This window comes from Apteryx rowi, unplaced genomic scaffold (genome assembly GCF_003343035.1).
Source record: "Apteryx rowi isolate R43461 unplaced genomic scaffold, aptRow1 scaffold_984, whole genome shotgun sequence".
In the NCBI taxonomy this organism is placed as follows: Eukaryota; Metazoa; Chordata; class Aves; order Apterygiformes; family Apterygidae; genus Apteryx; species Apteryx rowi.
Genome location: NW_020451298.1, coordinates 149,111 through 171,806, shown reverse-complemented (window position 1 = coordinate 171,806; position 22,696 = coordinate 149,111). Strand labels below are relative to the sequence as shown.

Here is a 22,696-nt window from a genome sequence, read left to right as displayed (position 1 = left end):
CAAAATGAGGAACAAATACTTGGCCAATTCAACTTGATTCAAAAACATCTGGTAGGGCAATGCCTTGGCAGACTTTAAGCTACACTAGATTTGCCTGCCTGTGCTGTCCTAGAGTCACACTGGATCAGGTAATACCTGTTTTCCTGGATTTACCATAAAACCAGGTTGGTGTGAACAGTATGTATGTGCTCTAATGCATTAGAAAATACAGTCACATGCTCATGCCTGGTCTGGATCAAATGCTCACTGTGTAGTGAGCCAGTAGTGTACTAGGAGCTGGCTGGTGAGTTTAAAAACACTGTTTAACTGAAGTCTGTTTTTCATTGTGAAGGTCAAGAGCAGAGGCTGAGAAAGCAACTCAAAGTGATGGAGATAAAGATGCAGAAGTTGCATGAAATACAGAGAAATGAAGACATACTGAAACAATGAAATATAAAGCCATATGGAAGAACAAGAGCAATCACAGAATGTTTAATGAAGAGCAAAAACCTCCAAAAATGTGAAAGCTAAAAAACTCAATTAGGAAAAAGAATAGAGCAAAAACTAATGAGGCTTTTTAACCAGTCAACAACAACAGGCATTCATCTTCAGAGTATGGGAAAGAGCTAGAGAGACACTGTACAATCGCTCAGCCAGAGATCAAAAAGCAAGCACAAAAGGATGTTGACCAAATGCAGCTGTACATATACAACCTTGAGCAGCAATTAGAAAGAGAGAATCAGGTGCAGCAGTGCTGTGGTCTGGATTCTATGCAGCCCTTCAAACTTCTTTTAATGAGGTAGCTATGGCTTGAAAGGACTTGATTTGGACTTGAAGTGCAGGAATTTCCCTGTGCATCTCATGCTTCCAGGTTGAAAACAATTGTGAAACATTCATTCATTAAGCCATAACAAAGAAATTCAGAAATTGGTGGTCCTTTTCTCATGAGCATAGTATGAAGCTCCAACCAAGACTGTAAAAGTTAACTGTTGTTAGAACAAAAATAGGAAGGGCAAAGAACAGTTTGAGCATCTAAGTTCTAATGAGAGTTGCAGGTATCTCTAAGGTATCTCCTTACTATTCTCCAGAGGACTTTTCTTTTTTTTCTTTTTTCTTTTTTTTTCTTTTTTTTTTTCTTCCCCCATCTTACTCAGAAGGCAGGGAATCAGAATTTTCCCGTTGATCACAGTCCATTGCTGCTGCCCAGGGAACAGAGCACCTGAGGAAAACTTGTTTCTTTCCCTATAAAGATTTATCCTCGTTTACAGTTATGAGAGCAAAAAGAAATTGCCAAACCTTTTCACCTTTGAAACATACTTCTTTGTATGAGAAAGTTAATTTTCTACTTACCCTTTCTTGGGACACTGAGGGTAGAGACAGATTGGGAGATTTTGCTGTCAGGCGAGTCTCTGAGAGAACGGAGACTGGGCCTACGAGCTCCTCAGCCTCCCTTATCGAATCTCTGGTAGAGTGGGGGAGAGAAGTCACATTCCACTTGGCAAAGCAAGAGTTTGCAGTCTGGGAGCAAAAATGGGACAATTTTTCTTTGTGGCAAATTGTAAAACCGCTTTATATAAAGAACATCTCGTCTTTCCTCTATGCTGGTTTGGCTCTCCTACCACTGAGAAAGTGCCCAGTAGATATATCAGTAAGTAGTTCCTGAGAATTGCTGTTATAGTCTGGCTAACCTTCAGTATTAGTTCTTAAGCCCTCAGGTAACAGCATGAGGACTTATATAGAAAAGAAGAAAAAATTAAATCAAGAACCAACTCAATAACTGAAGAAGCAAGAGACAGAAATACCATTAAAGAGAAAGCAACAAATTGTTTCTAAAACAAAGGATCCTGAACTACCAAGTGGTATTTTATCAGAGGCCAAACTTCCGGTGGAAATGAGAGTTAGTGTTGAAAAGAGGGCCCTATCACAGTCTGTTTGTGTTTGTCTCTTTTTCTGCTTCAGCAAGAGCTGCGTTGCGTGATGGAATCGATTAAAACAGCAATTATATTACAGGAAAGCACTGTAGAAAAGTAGGTCCATTAAGAAGAAAAGATGAAATTAGGATTCAAAACTGGCAGCCTCAAACTCATTTTGCATTTCAGAATATTCAAAGGATATAGATTTTTATACACAGACTTATGCAACAGTACTTTTAGGGTAAGAACTCAACTCCTACTCTTTCCTTTGGGGTAACAAAAATGTCAGTCAGTCTTCTTTCTTCTGAAATCACATTGAAAAATAGGAATTGCCACATGGCTTGGATTATTATCTGACAGTGGCTAGAATCAGATATTTCAGAAGAAATTAAAGGGCAGGTCAACATGCACAACTGCTGCAATAGCAGTTTTCCCATCTTCTTTCTTCCCTAGACTGAACAAACAGTGATATTTCAGGCAAGCAGACTATGTGATTTGATAGGCCTTTCATGTCTCTCACTTCAATTAGTAAATATCAAAAATAGGTTTAAACCTAAACAAAGTAAGCAGAAATGTGATCCATTTAAAGTTTAGTGCATTCTATTCACGTTATCTTTTCTGTACGTGTCAAATATTTTACAGAATAGGTACTTATAAATAGGCATTGCCTTTTAAATATGCTTATCACCTTTCCTTTTTTCCGACAGTACATATACTATTGTCCATTTCAAGGCACACCAAACCAAAATTAACAGCAGTGAGAAAACACTGAATCTGTTCAAAGTTCAAAAAGCTCCTTTATCTTTCTATTAACTACTCAAGTTAAGAGGCCTCCCAGCAAGCTTCCTACCTGCGAGGTTTCTGAAGGAGTAGGGTAGATGGCACTGCAGGGCCTCTCTCTGGGGGACAGGCAAGAGTTTTCTCGGGAATGCTTATGTTTGTCAGACAACAGAGGAGAGGCTGGAATATAAATGTATCAAGCAACTAAATTCACATGGTGACATTCAGACATTTCAATTGTGTAAGGAATTTTATAACAGACATTGTCTACTGCCAATAAATCACATTCTTCAAACAATTTACTGGATTTGATGTCCCACCAGTGACAGTGTGCAGAAAATATTTAGAGATTCAGCTGTGTAACCTTTCAAGAACCATTTAACCTGGTTTAGCAGAGAGGACAAGCACTGACCTCTGGCACTGGATGGAGCAGAACTGGTCACATTAGGTGAAGCTGAGTGAGTAGAACTCAAACTTGAGGTAGATGGACTAGGCTGCGTATAAAACAGATGCTGTTGTTACCACATCACACTTACCAGTTTGGAAAACATAAATTTATAATACGTGCTTCACTAAAACAAAGAACTTGTGATTGGTTAGACTAGTATTTTTGTATCTCAAAGTAGCAAACTAGTATAAGAAGCCTTAATGTAGCTACACATAAAGATTTAGTATAATATCAAATAAATAGAAATATAATTAACATATTAAAATAATTACATCACAACTGTGACAATTGGACAAAAAAGAGTAGGTAAGGTGATGACTTTGCATCAAAGTGCATTGCTTATTACTTTTGTCATAAATTCACAGTCTCAGTTTGGAAGAAATAGTTACATAAAAAGCTATTCTTTGTAAGATAAGGAGGTGAACTCCTAATCAGCAGGAACTTTTAGAATTCTGACTGGAATAATGAACAGAAGCATTAACTTAGCAAATATCTTTGTAAGAAAAATGCATTTTAGCTTGTTTTAACTGAAGAATGATAATAATTTGTACCTGCATGTTAAAAACTTCATCAGAGCTTTCTGATTGCCCAGTGATATTGCTGACTTCAGCAGAAGCTTGGGATGACAGTGATGAGGATGAATACCGATTGACAGCTGGGTAACTCAAGGGACTATTATAGGAATAATGAAATAGAAAATAGCTCATTGTCATTGCCAGTCATGGTTTATTAATCAGGTATCATGAGAAAACAGCACATTTTATTAATCTCCACAATTTAATTTGAATTTATGAAGGGTGGGGGGGAGGGAATTGATTATATATATCACCTATTTGTGCCTGAAGATACTTCAGGCTTACCAGCAAGCACTCACACAACAACAGTTTATGAGTCATCTTTTGCAAGAAACAAAACCTATCAATTTCTAGTAATTTAACTTGCCTGCGTCGAGGTATTACCCTGGCACCATCAGGGCTCATAGAAACAGGTACTGAATTTCGGCATACACGAGGACTTCCATTTGGGAAATGAATGGGGCTAGCTTGTACACAGGTGGAAAATTCCTGGCAAATGGTTAAAAGAAGGTTAATTAAAATGAACATAACACCATTAAGCACTTTGTGAGACACAAATGTTCATTTGAATAGGTGTATCTGCATTTTGGATCAGGTTCATCATAAGTAAAAGAAAAAATTTTAATTTTTAGACTGATGATACTTTCCCTTTAGTAACGTATGATTGTTTTTCTCTGCATTGTATGGAAAGTTTGTTAGCTTTCTCTTAACTTTGTGATACCATAAGAATGTCACCAAGATGTAATGTGGACAAACAACCAAAAGATGTCACTATTTGTCGCTTAGGAAAATTAACAGCCATTGCTGCAGCGAAACTATGTCTCACAGCCCATCAGTGCACCTGCTCACGTACCTGTATTCCCAAACTTGACTTCATCACAAAGAACTGATCCACCAGCTTCTTGTGTAAAGGCCTCATATCCTGAGGCACAAACTTCTCATGCACTGCTAAGCCAAATTCTAGAATCTGAGCCTACAGACAAGACAGGAGAAAAGGGAGCAAAAAAATTTGATCTGTTCTCTTTATACTTCCTTTTTCTGATCAATTAATAATTATGACATTAATCCAAAAAAACCCACATACTGTATTAAAATCATCTATTTAAATACCTGAAAGACCTGTAACCAAACAAGGCCTAAGACCAAAACCAATGATACAGGGAAGGATTTATGCTTCTCCACCTTATACTATTTAACTTTCTGAAGGATATAGCCTATTTGAATTCAACTCTAATATAAAAAACATTATGGATAATGTAGTGGAAATCTGGCTAAATGGTAACTGTACAAACGAGCAGTTCTAAACCCTAAATAAAAGCAATTTTCTATGAGATAAAATACACGAAACATAAAATATGAGCACAATACACAGACACATCTGCCAGAGACCTTGGAATATATTTCCAAGGATGTCCACAGTTCCCTGCTGTATTTCAGCTCCACAGTAACTTCAGAAAGTGGTGATTATATGAGCGTCCTCGATATAAGGCCCAATAGGCTTCAGAATAACATTGCTAAAACTTTTAATTTGCTAAAAGTCAGATCCTGCACAAATTTGGTCATACACACTTAAAATATTGAATTGGTTAAGTGATGAGTCAGATAAAGTTGAATTTAAAAACAAAATAGTTACACTGTGCTGTAGTGTCTTTGGATGAGAGCATGTAGCTGATATTTTGAATCAGATTCTCAGTGAGTATACATCCACACAACATCACTGACTTTAGGTAAGAATTCACATTCAAACACTGATCCTGGCCCTTTTGAATGTTTTGCACTTTCTATTAAATCATTTGTGTGTACCAGACAGTTTTTAACTGGTATTGCTTGTAATTCAAATTTTATCATGGAAAGTTACTAACTCTGATTTTAAATTGCAAGCGTTAGTGAGATTAGCTATAGCCTGAAAAACTGAAATTGAGATGTAAATTACTGTACATTATCTAAATGAAAGTGAGATCACTGAACCTATTATGATTTCAACTCCCAGAGGATCTGTCCCTTCAGCTGCTCTGACCAAAAGATACCACAACACTGATGAAAAATGGAATTTTCACCTTGCCAAATTCCAATACTCTAACCTAGAGTACATAGTACCTAGTGTAGAGTTTGAAATTTCAGCATGCTGCGTAGAACAACAACAGGTAAATGTCATTTAATAAATGATGACATACTGCAGCACAATTATTTGATCAAAATAAATTACTTCATCACTTCCAAATGGAGACACTTTATAATTGATGCTGGTAGACCTTCTAGACATAAATAATTGTCTTCCTGGTCAGATTGTCAGTAATCTCTGCTTCCTTTTGAGCTACTGTAGATTTGAGTTGTTGTGTCCTTTGCCCAGCTCCCATTCTCCTATTCACGTAGCCCCTGCCCTGTGATCGAATTACATTGTTCATGTCTCTGTAGCCTGACAGTTACTGGGTGGAGGGGAAATAAACCTTCCACTTTGAGTTTTCCCAAAGAAAAATTCTAAATGTTTTCCTTTAATTTCCACTTTGGAAATATTTGGTTTAAAAAAAGTCTTTTAACCTAGGGAGCTGACTACTTTAATTTTAGTCATTTGGCTTCTTACTTAATCAAATCAATAGCTGGAGACCCTTTTATGTTCTTATTGTTTTGGTGAAAAAAAGGAAAATGAAGACCAAAATAAAAATGTACTGTTTTTAATGCAATAAAACCATTTCTAGGAGCTATATTTCACTTAGGTCCATCAAAATCTATGCAGTTCATTTATTTTTGATTTTTGTTTTCCTTAGCACATTCCACAGGAAATACTCAAAATATAAGGACTGTAGTAAACAGAAAAAATGAAACAATACAAAAATCATATAATGCATAGAACACAACTGTTTAATTTCATCACTTAATATTTATTATAGTGCCTACATACACCAGCAATTATCATTAGAAATCTTCTACTGCATTAAGATTTGTTTTTTTGCTTTTGTTTCTAATTATACTAAACGTTTTGGTGAAAATAATGTATATTTTGCAGCAGTTGGTAAAATATGCTGTGGAAGTATTTGCCACCATAAGACAAACGTTGCCTCTTGTTAAACCTTTAATTTATATTAGTTTGAAGTTACTAGAGAGGATGATGAAAAGGACCAGGTAGAATATAACCTGGAAACCTGTTTATATAGGAAGTTACCATCTGTCTGGAATATTGAAGACCACTGCGCAATTATCCTTTGAAATTTCATATTTTATTTTGAGTCATGTCAACTGTAGCTAGAACAACTGACCAGGCCACCTGCTCAGTTTTTTCTCCCCACTTTACCTGCTCAAGCATTAGCTCTCTCAAGCGCGTGATCTTCTCTCCATCCTCTGGATGGTTCAAGATGTATTCTTTGACAAAGAATGCCTAAGCAGAAAACAATAACATTACAAAGTCACATAAAGTGAGTTGAAATACATCACTTTACACCAGTTTTAAATGCTATTTTCAAAACAAAAGCTCCTACTTCTTTCTATTGCAACAGAAGATATTAAAACACGCAAAATAATTATTCACTTCCACACTGGTGGAGAATACGGTCAAATAAAGTGGAACCGTTCTTGAAGTGGAATTCACCAGCTGTTTAACATCCAGGACAGATCCTGAATCCAATCTGGAAACTTGCAAATCAGAGATGAAACAAATCAAAAGTCATCTGAACTAAAAATCTCTTCCCCATCAATTGTAGCGCAGGCATTTCAATAATTACATAGAGCTAGATTTTCCCTGTCTTTTCCTATTAGGAGCTCTATTATACTTTATTTTACGCTGGATATAAAGACATCTTAAGAACAGTGTGGAATTGTAAGCTACTGCATGTATTAAAAGTGCAACAGTATCCTCTTATTCACTCTTAATATAAATAATGTTTTGAATAACTCTCAATGACATTGCTTTCAAAAAGCCACACTTGCTTCAGGAGCATCTGACCAACACACAGGTGTGTTCATGAGCGCACATGACTTTCCATCCCATCTCCAATGCTCAAATTGTATCAGTCATAATATGCTGGCATCATTTTACCCACCAGCAATGGCCTGGACAGAGCAATCCCCTTTTTGTTCAGAGTCGCATCTTTCTTACCATGGCATCTATCTTACCTTGCAAGGGCATTATACTGCATTTACAGCATTTCCTGACTTTATTTCGCGAAGAAAATTCCAGACCTTCTCAGACTGCATTTGTCACAAAAGCTCTCTGGATACGTACTTGTACATAGACATGGTTTTCTATCCACAGAGCTGAGAGAATAATACTGGTTGCTTTGTGCTGTGTTTTCCTTTTCCACTTGCCTTAGTGTTTCTCTCAAAAACCTCTCACAAGGCTCTCCATCCAACTTCACCTGTTAAAATCTCTGCCATGCATAATCACTTGTAAATAAGGGTAGGGGTGGAGCTGGAGATAAATATACCACCTTGCTCTGATTCAGCTCCAAAACTTCATGCTGTGACAAGCTTTAATAAGAAACAGTGTCGAGACCTGGTCTGAATATCCCAACACTGCAGTGAAGAACACTTATTTCATCCGGTCCTTTCACTTTAGATCAGTAGACTTACAAGACTTCATGTTCAAAGAGTAAGGAGGAGCCCTCTTCTTGCTAAAATCCCAAATCCCAAACTTCTGCCAACTGTTAACTTTTTCCTCATCTACAAGCTTAATGCTCTTTCAATACCAAGCAGGTGGTGTGCCAGTAGTTTTGGGCTGAGAATTATACAGATCTGTAATATGACTCAGAGATGTAATATCTAACTTTAACAAAATTCTCAGTATTTTAGAAAAAAAAAGAAAACAGAATTTGACTAAATCTACTAATATTCTTAGAACTGGTGGCTTCCACTAATTAAACATGAAAGTGCCTTGACTCTTCTAGCACATGTGAAAGAGCTGAAAGAAATACATTCTATAGCAGAAATTACAATGTGAGAGGTGTTTATGGGCACAAAGCACAGTTCCTGCTTTTCCAGCGGTGTTCAGACTGTCACTGGTTCAACCTACCGCCATTTTTTAGCATACATGTAGGGACTGCATAATAACTATCATGTCTCCATATTTTCTTGGGATCTGCTCCTGTACTAAAACCAGTGAAAGACATGGCAGCCGTAACACCTGCAATATCAGCAAAAGGGATGGATAATTGGAGGTGGTTGCTTTTTGTCCAATTAGGCAGAAGGGGAAAGAAAAGGAAGAAAAAGGAGGGGGGGACTCAAGAAGGTAGCAGCTGGCCAAAAGATGTATTTGCTGAGTCTTGCACTTAAAGTTGGGAAGCTGCAAAAAGGGAAGGAGGATATCTGTAGAGACATGGTCATGCTTACCTTAGAGCACATGCTCCAAGATTGACTGAGTTCTCAGCTGTGTACAGAAGAGAAGGCTAAAGCAAACCAAACAGATGGGTAAAGAGAAGCACTTGCAGAGGAAATGAACAAATGGAAGGAAGAAGGGAGATAAGAAATGGCAAAATGGCAGACTGCAAAGGGGACATGCAAAGAGAATGAAGGTGAAATAGAAAAAAAACCTAAAACCTCGCAACTATCACTATCAATTTTGATGCTTACAACACAAAATAGGACATAAATCTATCTAGCTGAAAAGAGACAGATGCAGAAAAGACAGGAGGGAAACAAAAAACTAGAAAAGAGATTGAGAATTGCAGCAAAGAACAGCAAAAGGAAAGGAGAAAGCTACCACCTTTAATACGCTTGTAAAGAACGGAGCGCTACGCAGAGATACCCAGCCAGCTCTGACCAAACTCAGATATTGCTAATTCAAACCAGACATAGTGCTGACATGACCATATTGCTCCAGGGTAGTGCTCTGCCTTAGTCCCACAGTTTTCATATTGTTGCAGTATTAGCGACAGAGATTCTAACACTATAGCAGACTCAATGTCTTGTAATTAATTTAGATGCAGTTTTATCAAATTTAACACTGTGGAGTGAACACTGAATCTTGCAATAAATTTTACCTTTGAGACAGTGGACAGAACATTATTCAATTTGATTTATATTTCAATGGAAAAGGAACAACCAGACTCAAGTATATCACAATGCTACTAGAAGAAAGAGGGACATCAAACTGGGCTAGAAAAAATATCCCTCTTTTCTTTTCACTGTAGTCTCAAAATTACACAGAACTTTGCGGAAATACAGCATCCCAAATACGCAAGGTTTTTTTTTTAGGGTGATTCAAAGATGATGATAATCAGGAACAACTTTTTAGCACAAATCTAGCATTGGGGATAGAAGTCTAGATATTTCTTAATTATATGCATTAATTCTCACTAAACTTTTCCAACAAACAACTTTCCTCAAAAACTTGGAGAAGGAAAAAAAAAGAAAGATCTAGAAAAATGATTCTGAGATAATCCCTTTTTGTTAAGAATTAAATCTCTTAAAATTAGAATGTTAGCACACAATAGGAAATGGCTGGTTAGCCAGAGCTATCTCCTGACCTAAAAAGAAACTGAAGAGATGTTAAAATAAAAAGGAGGAGGGGGGAAAAATAAAGGTAATTGTAATTACACTGTAATATTTCATAGAAAAAAAATCACTGTCCACTAAAGGTAAAGGCAAGGGAATTGTGAATCTGCTTCTCACTGGCATAATTTTATTATAAAATTTGTGGCAGAAGAGTTGTGATAATAAAGTTATACATATCTAACATGACCACACCCAAAACTGCAGTAAAGGAAATAATGTATCATTAAGAATATTATTGATATAGTAGTTTGTCCTCAATTCACACAGCATTTTCTGTACAAAGAAAGAATCAGAGACTTTAGTATAATAGATTTTAATAAACAAATTCTAAATAAATTTCTTACCTCTTGGTATCTAGCAACTCCACCATTAACTGCTGCATCAATGACTCCATTTAGACACATCGTGAGAGGGTTAATATTTTGCATCTGTCGAGTTTGACACTGACTAATCAGTGTTCTCAGCTGCTGGTTCTTATTCTCTAAGACTTCAACAGCATTCTCAAGAGGACTCATTTCTACCTGAAAGGGGAGTGAGGAGCATTGCAAATGTTTAATCTTCAATTAAAATATTAAATTTATTAAAGGCAGTTTTGCTGATTTCTAAGAAGAAAACAAGGTTATACTATATTCTAGAGTATTTGGGCAGAAAAAGTTCTTCTCATGTGGGCTACACTGTAAAAACATCTGAGAACAGAAATAATTAATTTTATCATGTAATCTAATTAATTTTATCATGTAATCAGAGACCAAAAGAAATAACCTCCCTTTTCTTCTAGATTCATAACCTGACCTTGTGAGACTGCTCAGCCCCTGCAGCAGAACACTAATACACTTTAGCATTCAGTGAAACTGCTGGAATTCAGGGCTATGCCTAAGCCGTCCTTGGCAGCTTTACTCGAATTTGGGCTCCATTTCAGAGAGATCGCACTGTGCCGTTAAGAGTAGAGCTTAAGCATGGATGAGCTAGTTCCCCCAACTAAAGTGAAGCCAACATTATGTAAGATTTGAACTAAGTTGCTAATAAAGACATAGTCAAAAACAGTCACACAGGACATGCCTGTCCTTCCTAAAGGGTGAGGAAGTTTTATTCAGTTAGTATGAACTGCAGGAAAAGCAAAAAGCAGAAAGATGTGAAGAGTACAGGCCTGCAGTTGCCACTATTTTCTGTACAGACACAAATCTGAGTCATGCTCTAGTCTATGCCCAGGAAAAAATATTACAGTTCACTGTCGGAAAAGATGACTATAATGGTAACACAAGATCTAACTGAGGATCTTCTGCTGTTTTCCATTTTCCATGTAATAAGTAGATTGGGGCCCTAATAATGTAGGAAGGACCTAGTAGGAGTAATTAACAAATTCCTTATTTCTGATCTTTACTAAATTCTATTTTTGGTTTTCTACAGGACAACATTAGAAGGCTGGAAGAACGAAATTTTGCTAGTATTATAAAATAAAAACAGAACAGATTTTACAAAGAAAGTGAGCTATACAATGGTATCCTTATATTTAATGGGAGTATTATAAGACTGTTTTTGTCAGGAAGGAGAATAGTTACATATGTTATACTCTTGGGCTCAAAACTTGACCAATTATTTAGAGATCGTTAGATCAGGAACACTCCTCAGAAAACATTTCAAAAGTATTCAAGAGTTTTCTAAGAAAATAACAAAAAGGAACAGGGCAAAATTACAACGTGTCAGTAACAGATTGCTACGTTAGGCCCTATTCCTGCAAGTTCTGCGTAGGCATGCTTCCGTGCCCATGCAGAGAACCGGTAACCAGCAGAGCTCCAGGCAAAGACAGAGATGTACCCACATGGAGTTTATTATATTTCCAGCACTTGGAGAGTGCTTCCTTTTCAAGAATACTGAAAAATATGTTAAGCTTAGAATATCTCTACATTCTAAGTATTAATGTTAGATCATACTAAGTTTTAAGAAAACAATTTGCTGACATTAAGTGTTGCCTTTGGCTGTATTCTGACTGTCCATTATGGTTCTCAGCTTCATATCTTCAACTGTTTATATGAATCATAAGGATGGCCTCTTGATAATATTTTTCAAGTTAAGAGAAATTAGACAACTCAGAATATTTTGTAAATAACAGATGTAGCCAGTTTAAAAATCTGCTCAAAGAAATTAGATATGGTAATAAATCTTAGTCTTTTTCACATAACATATGGATAAGGAAGTAAACCAAAACACAATACTTTTTGCAATCAATTCATTTCAAAGATCTTATACTCACTACTTCACGTTTTTCCACTTCAAACCAACGAGATATTCCAGGTAAACTCTGCACCAAGATCAGGGTGGTTCTCTCTACCCACAGACTCTACAATATACAAAAAAAACATTTTTTTCCCCATATTTCTCTTTGAGAATAAGATCAAGTGCTTTCTGACATCTTAATTTACCTGTATAGTTTTCTTAATTATTCCCAGATTTCTTTGTGAATGCCTTTATTTAAGTAACAGCACACATACAAAAAAGTATTAACATCCAAATATCTACTAAAATGTCTACCCCAGAAGCCTATGACATTCACTTTTTTCCTTACTTTCTAGGATTTACTACTAAGCATTAATTATTCTATACTATATATTTTCCCCTCATCTCTAAAAGTCACTCACAACTAAATCAGCTTTTCATATTTGCATTCTGACATAATAACCGAGAAGAGGGAGAGTTCAGAAGCAGAAGAGCAACTTAAGGGCAAAGAGTGACCAGCTCTCCTGTGTGAAGGTATTCTGACATTCCAAAATGAATAGCTGATGTGATATTTAAATGTAATACTGTCATACACTTTGCACAAACAAAAGGTTTGTAAAATGACAAGCAAACATTACCTTAAGTCAGGGTAAAGTTTCACTCAATACATAGTATAGGTCTTACACAAATATATACAGGCTGTACAATTAAAATAAAGCCCTAAGCTTTACTTTAATTGTACAGTAGGAAAACAGTAGCGAGGGAAGTAGTGATTTAATTAAGCTAATTTGCTACACTTGTAGTTCTTTTCTTTCACTTTATAACAATAGTATTTATGGGATAATTCATTTTATATGTCTGAATACCAGAATATATACAAGGTCTTTCAAACTACACGTTGTCAGTACAGCAATATCTTTGACTATGTGCATGCATATATGTAGGAAAGTAGATGTTGACAAAATTTAAGTATTTCTAGTGGATCAGGATTAGAACTACACAATAAAAGTGTAAGATGAATTTTCAGTCTGATATTTTTATTAGGAGGAACACAAGTCATTTATGCACTAGGGAGAAATTATTGCTTTTCCCTGAGACAAGCCCCAAGTTCAGAGGTAGCTTGTAGTCTTGATGTCACAGGAACAGAACAGTATGCTGTAGTTCAGTCAGAATTGCATCTCCCATGCTCTAGGGAGAGATAATCTTTGACAATCGTATCTACACCCCACATTACCTCCTCAGCAGTGTTGACTCAGCTGCTTTAGAAACTTCTCTGGAGGCTGCTCTGCTCTCTCTAAGCTCTCTGCCTTCTATATATAGTTGATGCAAAAACTTAACAGGTACTTTTTGCTCTCCTATTTCCACACAGGAAAAGACCTTCCTGTTTCCCATGTATTTTCCATACTATTTTAATTACAATGAGAAGTAAAACAGTCAGACCTGACCTATCCATCAGAAATCGGTTATATCCTACTGGGTTAAAAAACACAACTGTAAATGAAGTTACAGATAAACCCTTAGGTCAAGTAACTCAGGAAAGTGTGTGGTACTTTACCTTGAATTCATTCTCCTTGTCTTTGGTCCCTTTGTGAAATGGCCTGTCATATCGGAATCTCCAAATATGATTTACTTTGTAAAAGCTCTTGATGTTATCTGGAATGCCATCTCTCTGCAGGACTTCCTGATTTTCAGGAATTGGTGTCACTGCATAGATCTGCAAATCTACATGTAAAGAGTTAAGGCTATCCTACTGCATTCACACTAGCAAAGCATATTGACTCCTGAAGCATGACAGAATAAAAACCGCTTTAAAAAGCATACATCATGAAAAGCTTCTAGACTATTAATAACTTGGGAAAGGAAACTGAGAGATTTTTAATGGTCTGGGATTTCTTTGTATTGTTTTGTTGAAAATTTCATATTTATTTTTGAAAAACCTATTTAAATGGAATAGTACATGAAATAAAAAGATTGAATTAAATATATTCTTACAAACAATAAGAACGTCATGCTAACATTATGTAGTATTTTAAGAATTTGAACAATTGTAATTGACCTGACACACTATTATCACAGCTGTTATAGTTCTGCAAATAATTTTGTTTAAAGTAAGAATCTTAATAATCTATCAGGGTATTTTTAAATAAAACCAACAATTACACAAAAAAATTCCAAACCTAATAGAGTGTCTGGGACAAATGATGGGGGAATTCTGCCCTGCCACTTATTTCAGTGGAGGCACATTGTGATTGAAATTGGCTATATGTGTACCTACATTTTTTAAAAGCATGAAAGACACAACTGCAGACTATGGGTTTGTGATTATGTGGATACATTGTGCTTCTGCCTGAAAGATGGTCTCATCTGGCTGATTAGCATGTTGCATAGCAATGGCATGTGGGAACTCATTCAACATTCGCTGTTGGAAAGCCTCCAGCCTTTCATAGTCATGTCCTCGGCAAACAAATTCCTTATTCTGAGGGGAAAAAAAAAAAAAGAGAGCAAGTTATGTGAAAATAATTGGGCATCATTAGTTAGATCCAAAAACACGCACTTAAATGAAGACTTTCTGAGAAATTCTTATTAAAAAGGAAAAAGTAAGAAACAAAAGGCAAGGATGAAAACAAGAAATCTAGAAAAAAGGTTAGTTAAAAGAAAAAGGAAATTCTATCATATGAAACGTATTGTATTCAAAACTCTCTGGAAAAATCAAATCGTTATACTTTAATAAAAATCTGAAGAGAAAAATTAACCATATACTAATCATTTCCAAAAAATACTGTTTAATGAATTCATTTATGTTAGAAAATGCTAAAAAGCCATTACTGATGTGTTCCTCTTGAAGTAGGTTTAGATAGAAACAGTAGTTGTCCTTACAGTATCTTAACAACAGAGAGAGGAAGCATTGCATTCTGAGAGCCTGGACTTTCATGGGAACTGCTATAAGAAATCATCTGCAGCTCTCTTACTGTGCAACTACAAAATAAATTTTGAAAGCTTCCTTCCAAAAAAGTGACACTCCTGTAGCAAATAGTTAAGTTCTTTAAAAGAATTATAAACTGCTTTCCACAAAAAATTAAGTCAGATGCAGTTTTGAGGTGTTCTTTGTTGGTGCCGCAAGTGTAACTGTTCATTAGGAGTACTATGTACAATTAACTTACTTGGAAAATGCATATATATTTCCTGGGCAGATGCATAAACAGTGAAAGACTTACAGGTTGGTAAATATTTCACTACTGTGCAGATTTCATCCAGTACTTTTATCCCATCAGCTGACATATTTTTAGGATCCTAAACATTCAATTCTTTCTAATCAACATTTTCAATTGGTTTATACTGTTTATTACATAAAGAGTATCAAAAATTATGTGCCCATCAGACTGTTTTTGTGCATCACTTCTAATGGGGAGAGTTTCCTGCTATATTTACCATTTGGAATTTGTGATCATCACCGCCACAGAGGCGGAGAAAAATTAGGCTTTTTAGGCCTCCACCATACAGAGGATGTTCCTTCAGCACTTATTGGAATGACCTTTGGAAGAGGAGTTTAGGATTACGATTACAGGGGAGCTGGCTCCAGGAATAAGATAAAATCTGTTCTCTTCCCAAGATGACAGCCAACACGGTGCAGACTGCAAGACTGCGGAAAAGGGGAACAGGGTAAACAGGAACAATGTTTTCAAGAGCACTTGAATAACTTCAGAGTCTAACAGAGTGGCTGGGACAAATTATGGGGGAAACCTGCCCTACTGTTTATTTCAGCAGACACACACTGTAATTGAACCTGGCTATAGGTGTACCTACATTTTTAATTTTAATTAATTAATTTTCAGGAGTATTAATCTTTAATTATTTTTCAAGATTAATTTTCAGATTAATTTTCAAGAGTAACATTATGTATCACTGCCAAAGGAATTCCTCTGCTGACAGCTATCTTCTGAGCAGCCACTGGCAGAAACAGAACGGGATAGAGGGAACAAGCTACCATGGAAAGAAGATGGTGGTTTGGTATAGGTGCAGGGTTTCCAACACACACATGAATCTTATGGTTTTTTGGGGCTCTGGAAGACTACCCTTTTTCCTCCATTATTCCTCCACTACTCATGGAAGCCACCTTTTCCCTCCCCTGAAAATAGGATGATATTTCATTAGTTATTACACAGAATTTCCCGTTTCTCATATGAGAAGAACTTGTATATGGTATAATCAAATTCTCAAGCAGATAGAATGATAAAAAGCGATAGCATGAATTGCAGAATTACTCCATCATTTTTAGTTTCAATTCACTTACTCTCAAGAAAAATGGAAACTTTTTCCCATAAAATCCAACTCTGAAAAACTCTGGCTCCAAACGCTGTTGATCCATAATTTTATCGTACAAGGAGGCTTCCATCATCTGGGTGAGATTGAGAAGAAACGCAATTAATGTTTTTTAAAACTTATTTTTACCTTAAGCTCTTACAAAAAGGAGGGTGTTTCAGCACACTGCTCCAGACCACTGGAATTGCAGAGTATCTGAGTAACAATAAGGAGAACTACAAGTCTTTAAATGCATCAGAATATACATTTATACCTATTAATGACTTGAAAGCTTCCAAGTATTTAAAAATGACCTTTACCTATGAAATACCTATATTAACAGGGTAAAAGATTAATGACAACATGCATAGTTCTTTAATGATAAATGGAAGTAGCAAAAACACTATACACAACTTGAAACATATGACCCAATAATCTGCTAATCATTCAAATACGTGGCAGTAATATGATCAGTTTAGTAAGCAAAGTCAGATTTCTATGGAACTATATCCAAAGAGGGTTGTATGTTCAAATCTCATAAGATACCAATGAATACGTGTCTAATTTGTTCAAGTTTCTTTAGAAATCCCACAACAGCAATTATGTGAAAATTATTTTTGTTCAGTACGTCCTGCATTTATTTCACTCAAAACACTGACACAAAGTAATCTTAGTGTCAAAGTCTCCTTTTTATGATGATAAAATTTCAGCAAAACATTCTCTGTTAATATTTTTGTATTAATACTGGGAAAAAAACAGTATTAGCCCCATTACAGCTAATGCTGACAGCTCAGTAACTGCCTAGTTTAAATTGCTAAGAGAAATCCCCCCGCCTTTTGCTTTTTAACACATTTCCTTTGTAAAATAGATTAATGTCAGTGGCACATTACTAGTAGAAGGATAGTTACTACTTCAAACACATAATACAATAAGTACAATTAATTAAACATGCATAAGCAAATTCTCTTTTCTTATTCACATGATGACAGTCAGTTTGCTTTTGCTTATACAGTCCTGTCATTGGGAGATCTAAATATATATGGAGTAAGCAGATCACTGACAGGGAGTATTGCTCTGGAGCTCTGTGTTGAGAATTTTGCATCATGCTGTTAAACAGCTATGGATTAAGTATACTTCAGTCAGTTTCCACAGCAAGCATCCCACATGTAAGAAAAAATTTTAAAAGGCAGCTGTAATATAAGGCTGGATTCTCTTTGAAATACAATAACAGAAAGAAAAAAAACAAAGAAGCAATGCTTAGAGCTCTAAAAAAAAGACAGAGAAAGAAGGAAGACTCTGTCAGAAAAGGTTCATTTTTGTTATGTGATTTTAAACAGGCCATATTTTCACGTAATGAAGAGAAAGGAGATTTACAAATTGTATGTTGCTTGTTTGCAAATTGTTTCTTTGCAATTATAATTGCAAAGACATGTCACTGTTCCTAGCGAAGGACTGAGTAGAGCACGTTCCCTGGATAAACCAAAGAAATCAAAGAAAGTGAATTCGTACATAAAATTTTTGTGCATGTGCATGCACACAAAAGGGGTGCTGTACAGGTACAAACACAGCAAGATCATTTATTTTTCCATTTTTCTTCAAAAAGTTCAGACTGCTTTTATAATCTTTGTTACAGAAAACAAATACAAGGTAAAAGAAAAGGTGGGTAAAACAAACCTAAGGACTGTTTCCTGGCAAACTTAATCTTCTAAGTAATATTTCAGAATCCAGATTAAAAAAAAAAAGCTTTTGGATGTCTGAATGATGAAGAAGCACTCAGGTACATTACCCTCATCTTGCTGAGGTTTCTGTAGTCATAGTAGCTCTCATATTGTTCAGCAATTTTCCTGCATAAGATAATGCCGTTTTCCCAACACTGCAAGCAAGTCAGTAAAAGGTGTTCAGTAACTTCACAGCAACTGTTTGATAATTCATGATTTATTATTAAAGTCTGTTCTTTCTATACTGACAAAATCATATTTCTAGTAACTGAAAATACTTGAATATATTGTCCACGAGACATATTGATAGCTGCTGAGTAATATTGATGAGTTCTTTGAAGAATCAAAAATGTATTTAGAGACCGAATAAATGATTCTCACAAGATAAGACTACCACTGCACAAGATAAAGGTCATTACAAGGGTGATGCACATCTCCTTTGATACAACATATAAGATCGATTCAACAGAGTATGAATTTTACATTTAAGAAACGTATTCTTCTTAACATATCCTCAATTTTCATAGAAACAATCTGACTGGAAAACATTTTATTGCACCATATAATTTAAAATCTATAAGCTGATTAAAGCAGTTTCTGACGAAACTGATGATCAACATCAGTTTCATTAAATTTACATGGCATACATGAATTGTATCCTAGCTACATAAAATTGGAAGGAATTGCTTGTTTATTGTCAATACCGATCATCAGACAAAGGGAATATAAAATTTTAGACACAGGATAATTATTCCTGCTTAATTCGGAATTAGTATTCTCAGCGATGACAATGAACCCCTGTAAATGTGACACCCCTCTCCCTCCTGCCAAAAAAAATTCCTTTTTAGAGATACTGCAGTTGCCAAAAGACACAACATGATTTAGCAGGTATAGATATAATCCTCATAATCCAGACACCTGAATTTTATCCCCCACTGAGTCAACTTAGTGAATTTGATATGCTTCTTTCCTTATATGGCTAATTTTTCACTACCTTTAAAATTGGGAGAAATTTTACTATCTTTTGTATAGTGTTTTGACACTTACAAAGAGAATTGCTACATAAGTACAAATTATTCTCAGATATAAGTGTACAATATTTGTAGGATACAAAGATGGAATTAGAAGGGACCTACTGTGTCGCTAATTAACTGCTTACTCAGGCAGTGACGAACACTGTCCCAGTAAATGAAAAAGAAAATCGCAACACTGGAAACAATGTCCTAAAATTAATAAACTAGCCATTCTAGAGTTGATAAAATAAGAGTGCTTTACCTTTCCCCTGTCAAAGTTTTGAATGATGGTCAGATGGAGATACTCTTTACGTTGCCACTCCGTTTGCATGGGATAGTTTAGGAATTCTCTCAGGGGCCGATCAGACCATTCCAACAGCTCGTCGTACAGCAAGAGTGTGTAGGCAGCCTCTGCAAGGTAAGTTACGGCACGGTACACATGACCATGAAACAAATAAAACTGCCAAATACAGTAAATAGAAATGTGAATACTCTTGAAGAGGTGCACCTTTTCATTAGGTGCCTGATTTATTTCAAGTATAAAATAGAGATGGCAGATCTGGTTTTGGATAGAGTTACCAGCTATGACGACAGTTAAGTTCAGCTTACAATTTTCACAAACTATTTGAAGTGGAGTTACTGGGGCAGCTTTCCTGGAATTTGGCAATACAAAGAGGACGGGGAAATTAAGAAACAACTTCCTGCTCAGCCCTAGACTCCCCTACTGCTTGAGGAAGATGAGAATCTGTCAGTGGTTCTGCTGCCTGGACAAGGGAACAAGGCCCAGAATACGAGGAACATCAGTAAAAGAGAAAGGAAGACAGAAAGGACTGGAGGACACAGCGCAAAAGAGTTTAGGGCTGAAAGTGAAATAGAGAGAGGCAAGTCTGTGCTTAATAGACTCCACTCTTTCCAGAAGTGAAACAAATCCCTCATAACTGAGCCTTAACATTCTTCTACTACAGAAAATAACTGACAAGCGCACACGGAAAATTTCTCATCTTTTTGTTAGTTTTGGAAGGAATCGAACCTATTGCTGCTGACCACTGACAGAACACTGTGTAGTAATCTTTAGATCACATTTGGAGGAATTATCTGGTTATAATTTTTTTTTTAACTTAGCTTTAAAAATTCCTCAGAAATGGTACAATAAAACTAATACTAAAGGAACTTCTCCATTGCAAAGTCAAACGTCAGCCAGTGAAGAAATACCAGAATTAATACCAGTTGTGACAGTTCAATTTGGCTAACTGTGCATCTGCATTATGGTTTTCCAAGTTAGTGATCACAGTCTGTTTTTCCACTCACAGGACCACTTTGCATGATTCAGCACAAAAGATGGGCCACGTTCTGGAGATGCATTGTGTTGGAAGAAGTTGCCTACTGGGCTTATTTTATTGAAGGTTTTGGAGACTGCACAGAAAACAAAAGATAACTACAATGTAGTAATGCAGTTTTTATGCTGAGGTAAGTGAATTTTGCCTTAGATAACTATATCCCACTCCTAACTCTGACACGTGAGTTCCTATGAGATAGCTGAATTAAACCAAGTGTACAAAGGTTTTTCGAACTGTTGAGGTCTTTTTATGTGTTCAGTTTAAGAACCTATGGATGAGAAATCACCACTACAGCCAAAGTTTGTGGAGAATGTGCTTTGAACACAGAGTGCTATAAAATGCTAAGCAGGGTACAAAATGAGCTCACAGCAAATAAAGTTATTTAAAAAAAATACTTTAAATCAAATCTCTGTGTGCCTTTGGTGGACATCTGAAGATGAATATTATACAACTCTCTGAATCAAAAGTGTTAGATTGATGGGAGGCAGAAAGGCAAGGAACTATATGATGTAAAGGAAAAATACCCAGAATGACTACTCATCTGGTGAGCATATCGCTGTGTGCCAAATGAGGAAAACCAGCATAGGCTCACATAATTAAAGACTGCACTATAATACATATGTGCAAAGGAGACAAGTTGAAGTTGTACAGACAATCTTAATTTTAGCATCACATAATTTTCAGACCAGATAATGTCTTTTGTCATAGTTTCAAGCCACAATTTTAGATTTAAAATCTGCATGTTGCATACCAAATTTTTTTCATTAAGTTAATAAAAATAAATCATTCAAAATCGTAAGAACAGCAACAGAGAGCAGAGCATAGATACACATTAGAAAGACAGCTCAATAATAAACCTTTCTTTCTAACTTGTCATGCAAGTCCTTGGATTTGGCAGATTTTTCTATCATTTTCCTTTTCATTTGTTATATTTAAAGTTGTCATAAATGTATCTGAAAGGTATACAAAGTAAGAATGGCCAGAGTGGACAAGAGATCCCTCTGCCCAGCAGTGACCAATGTAATAAATAAAATAATGACACCTCTAAGAGAGGCCTGTAACTATTGGCTATGCACCAAAAGAAGAGGAGGAGAGAAACAAAGCTGACTTGTGACGTGGGAAATTTAATTTATACAGGAAAGATTCAAAAAACTAGATTCACAAGATGGTGTAGCAAAAATCTTCTCCTTACAACTCTTAGGTGACTGAGAGCACACAAAAGGAACTAGTACATAAGGAACTATGTTTCAGCCTCAAGAGAGTTAAATTTATAGTCATGACTGAGTGCTGGGTGAAGAAAGATGTGAAGCCAGATTTTATATTAAAAAGTGGCCTTTTTTTCCCCAGAGAATTATTAGAAGCAGTCTGGTAAATCATATCATGAAAGGAGAGAAAATAAAATTATTTTAAGGGCAAGCTGGCTTTATCCCTAGAATGAACCCATATAGTTCATGAAATACAGGTACAACATGCAGAAATGCTGGTAAGGTAACGAATTTTTCCTGTCCCCAGTTACTTGATATCAGTCAATTTTATAAAAGTTTACTCTGTGTTATCACTGATTGATAAGGCAAGAGAACGGACTACATGAATCTGTTTTCTAGCAGAAAGACTGTCTCTATCCTTTCGCCATGGGTGGGAGCCAGTCCTTCTTTAATGCTCTCATGGCAAAAAAATGCAAGAGTCATAAGATCTACCATGGCAAAGAATGCAAAAATCACACATGTTACTAATAAATACTCAGGAAAAAATGTCCTGGAGATAACATTTTGAGCAAATATTGTTTAAAATAAGAATGAATAGTAAGAAGAGATCAAAAAATTAGGTCATCATCAATGCTGAAAGGTAAATTGAACACGTATTAGCGGCCAACGTAAAGAGAACTCAGCATTGCTTAAAAAGTTAGGAAGAACTATTAAGTAAAATAAAGAAGGTTA

At 35.9% G+C, this 22,696-nt stretch overlaps 1 protein-coding gene across 1 annotated transcript in view; it reads right to left on the bottom strand.

The window, feature by feature from the left end:
• The window catches only part of DOCK4 (dedicator of cytokinesis 4), a 176,636-nt gene that overhangs the window by 8,736 nt on the left and 145,204 nt on the right, over positions 1-22,696 (bottom strand). Inside the window, exons 37-50 of the mRNA XM_026055109.1 lie at positions 19,685-19,833; positions 18,478-18,564; positions 16,684-16,788; positions 14,727-14,868; positions 13,948-14,114; positions 12,430-12,516; positions 10,523-10,699; positions 6,985-7,068; positions 4,549-4,668; positions 4,063-4,184; positions 3,672-3,792; positions 3,085-3,166; positions 2,743-2,852; positions 1,330-1,497 (exon numbers count right to left, since the gene is read on the bottom strand). Of these exons, the coding sequence (XP_025910894.1) occupies positions 1,330-1,497; positions 2,743-2,852; positions 3,085-3,166; positions 3,672-3,792; positions 4,063-4,184; positions 4,549-4,668; positions 6,985-7,068; positions 10,523-10,699; positions 12,430-12,516; positions 13,948-14,114; positions 14,727-14,868; positions 16,684-16,788; positions 18,478-18,564; positions 19,685-19,833 (1,721 nt within the window). The remainder of the gene's footprint in view (positions 1-1,329; positions 1,498-2,742; positions 2,853-3,084; positions 3,167-3,671; positions 3,793-4,062; positions 4,185-4,548; positions 4,669-6,984; positions 7,069-10,522; positions 10,700-12,429; positions 12,517-13,947; positions 14,115-14,726; positions 14,869-16,683; positions 16,789-18,477; positions 18,565-19,684; positions 19,834-22,696) is intronic.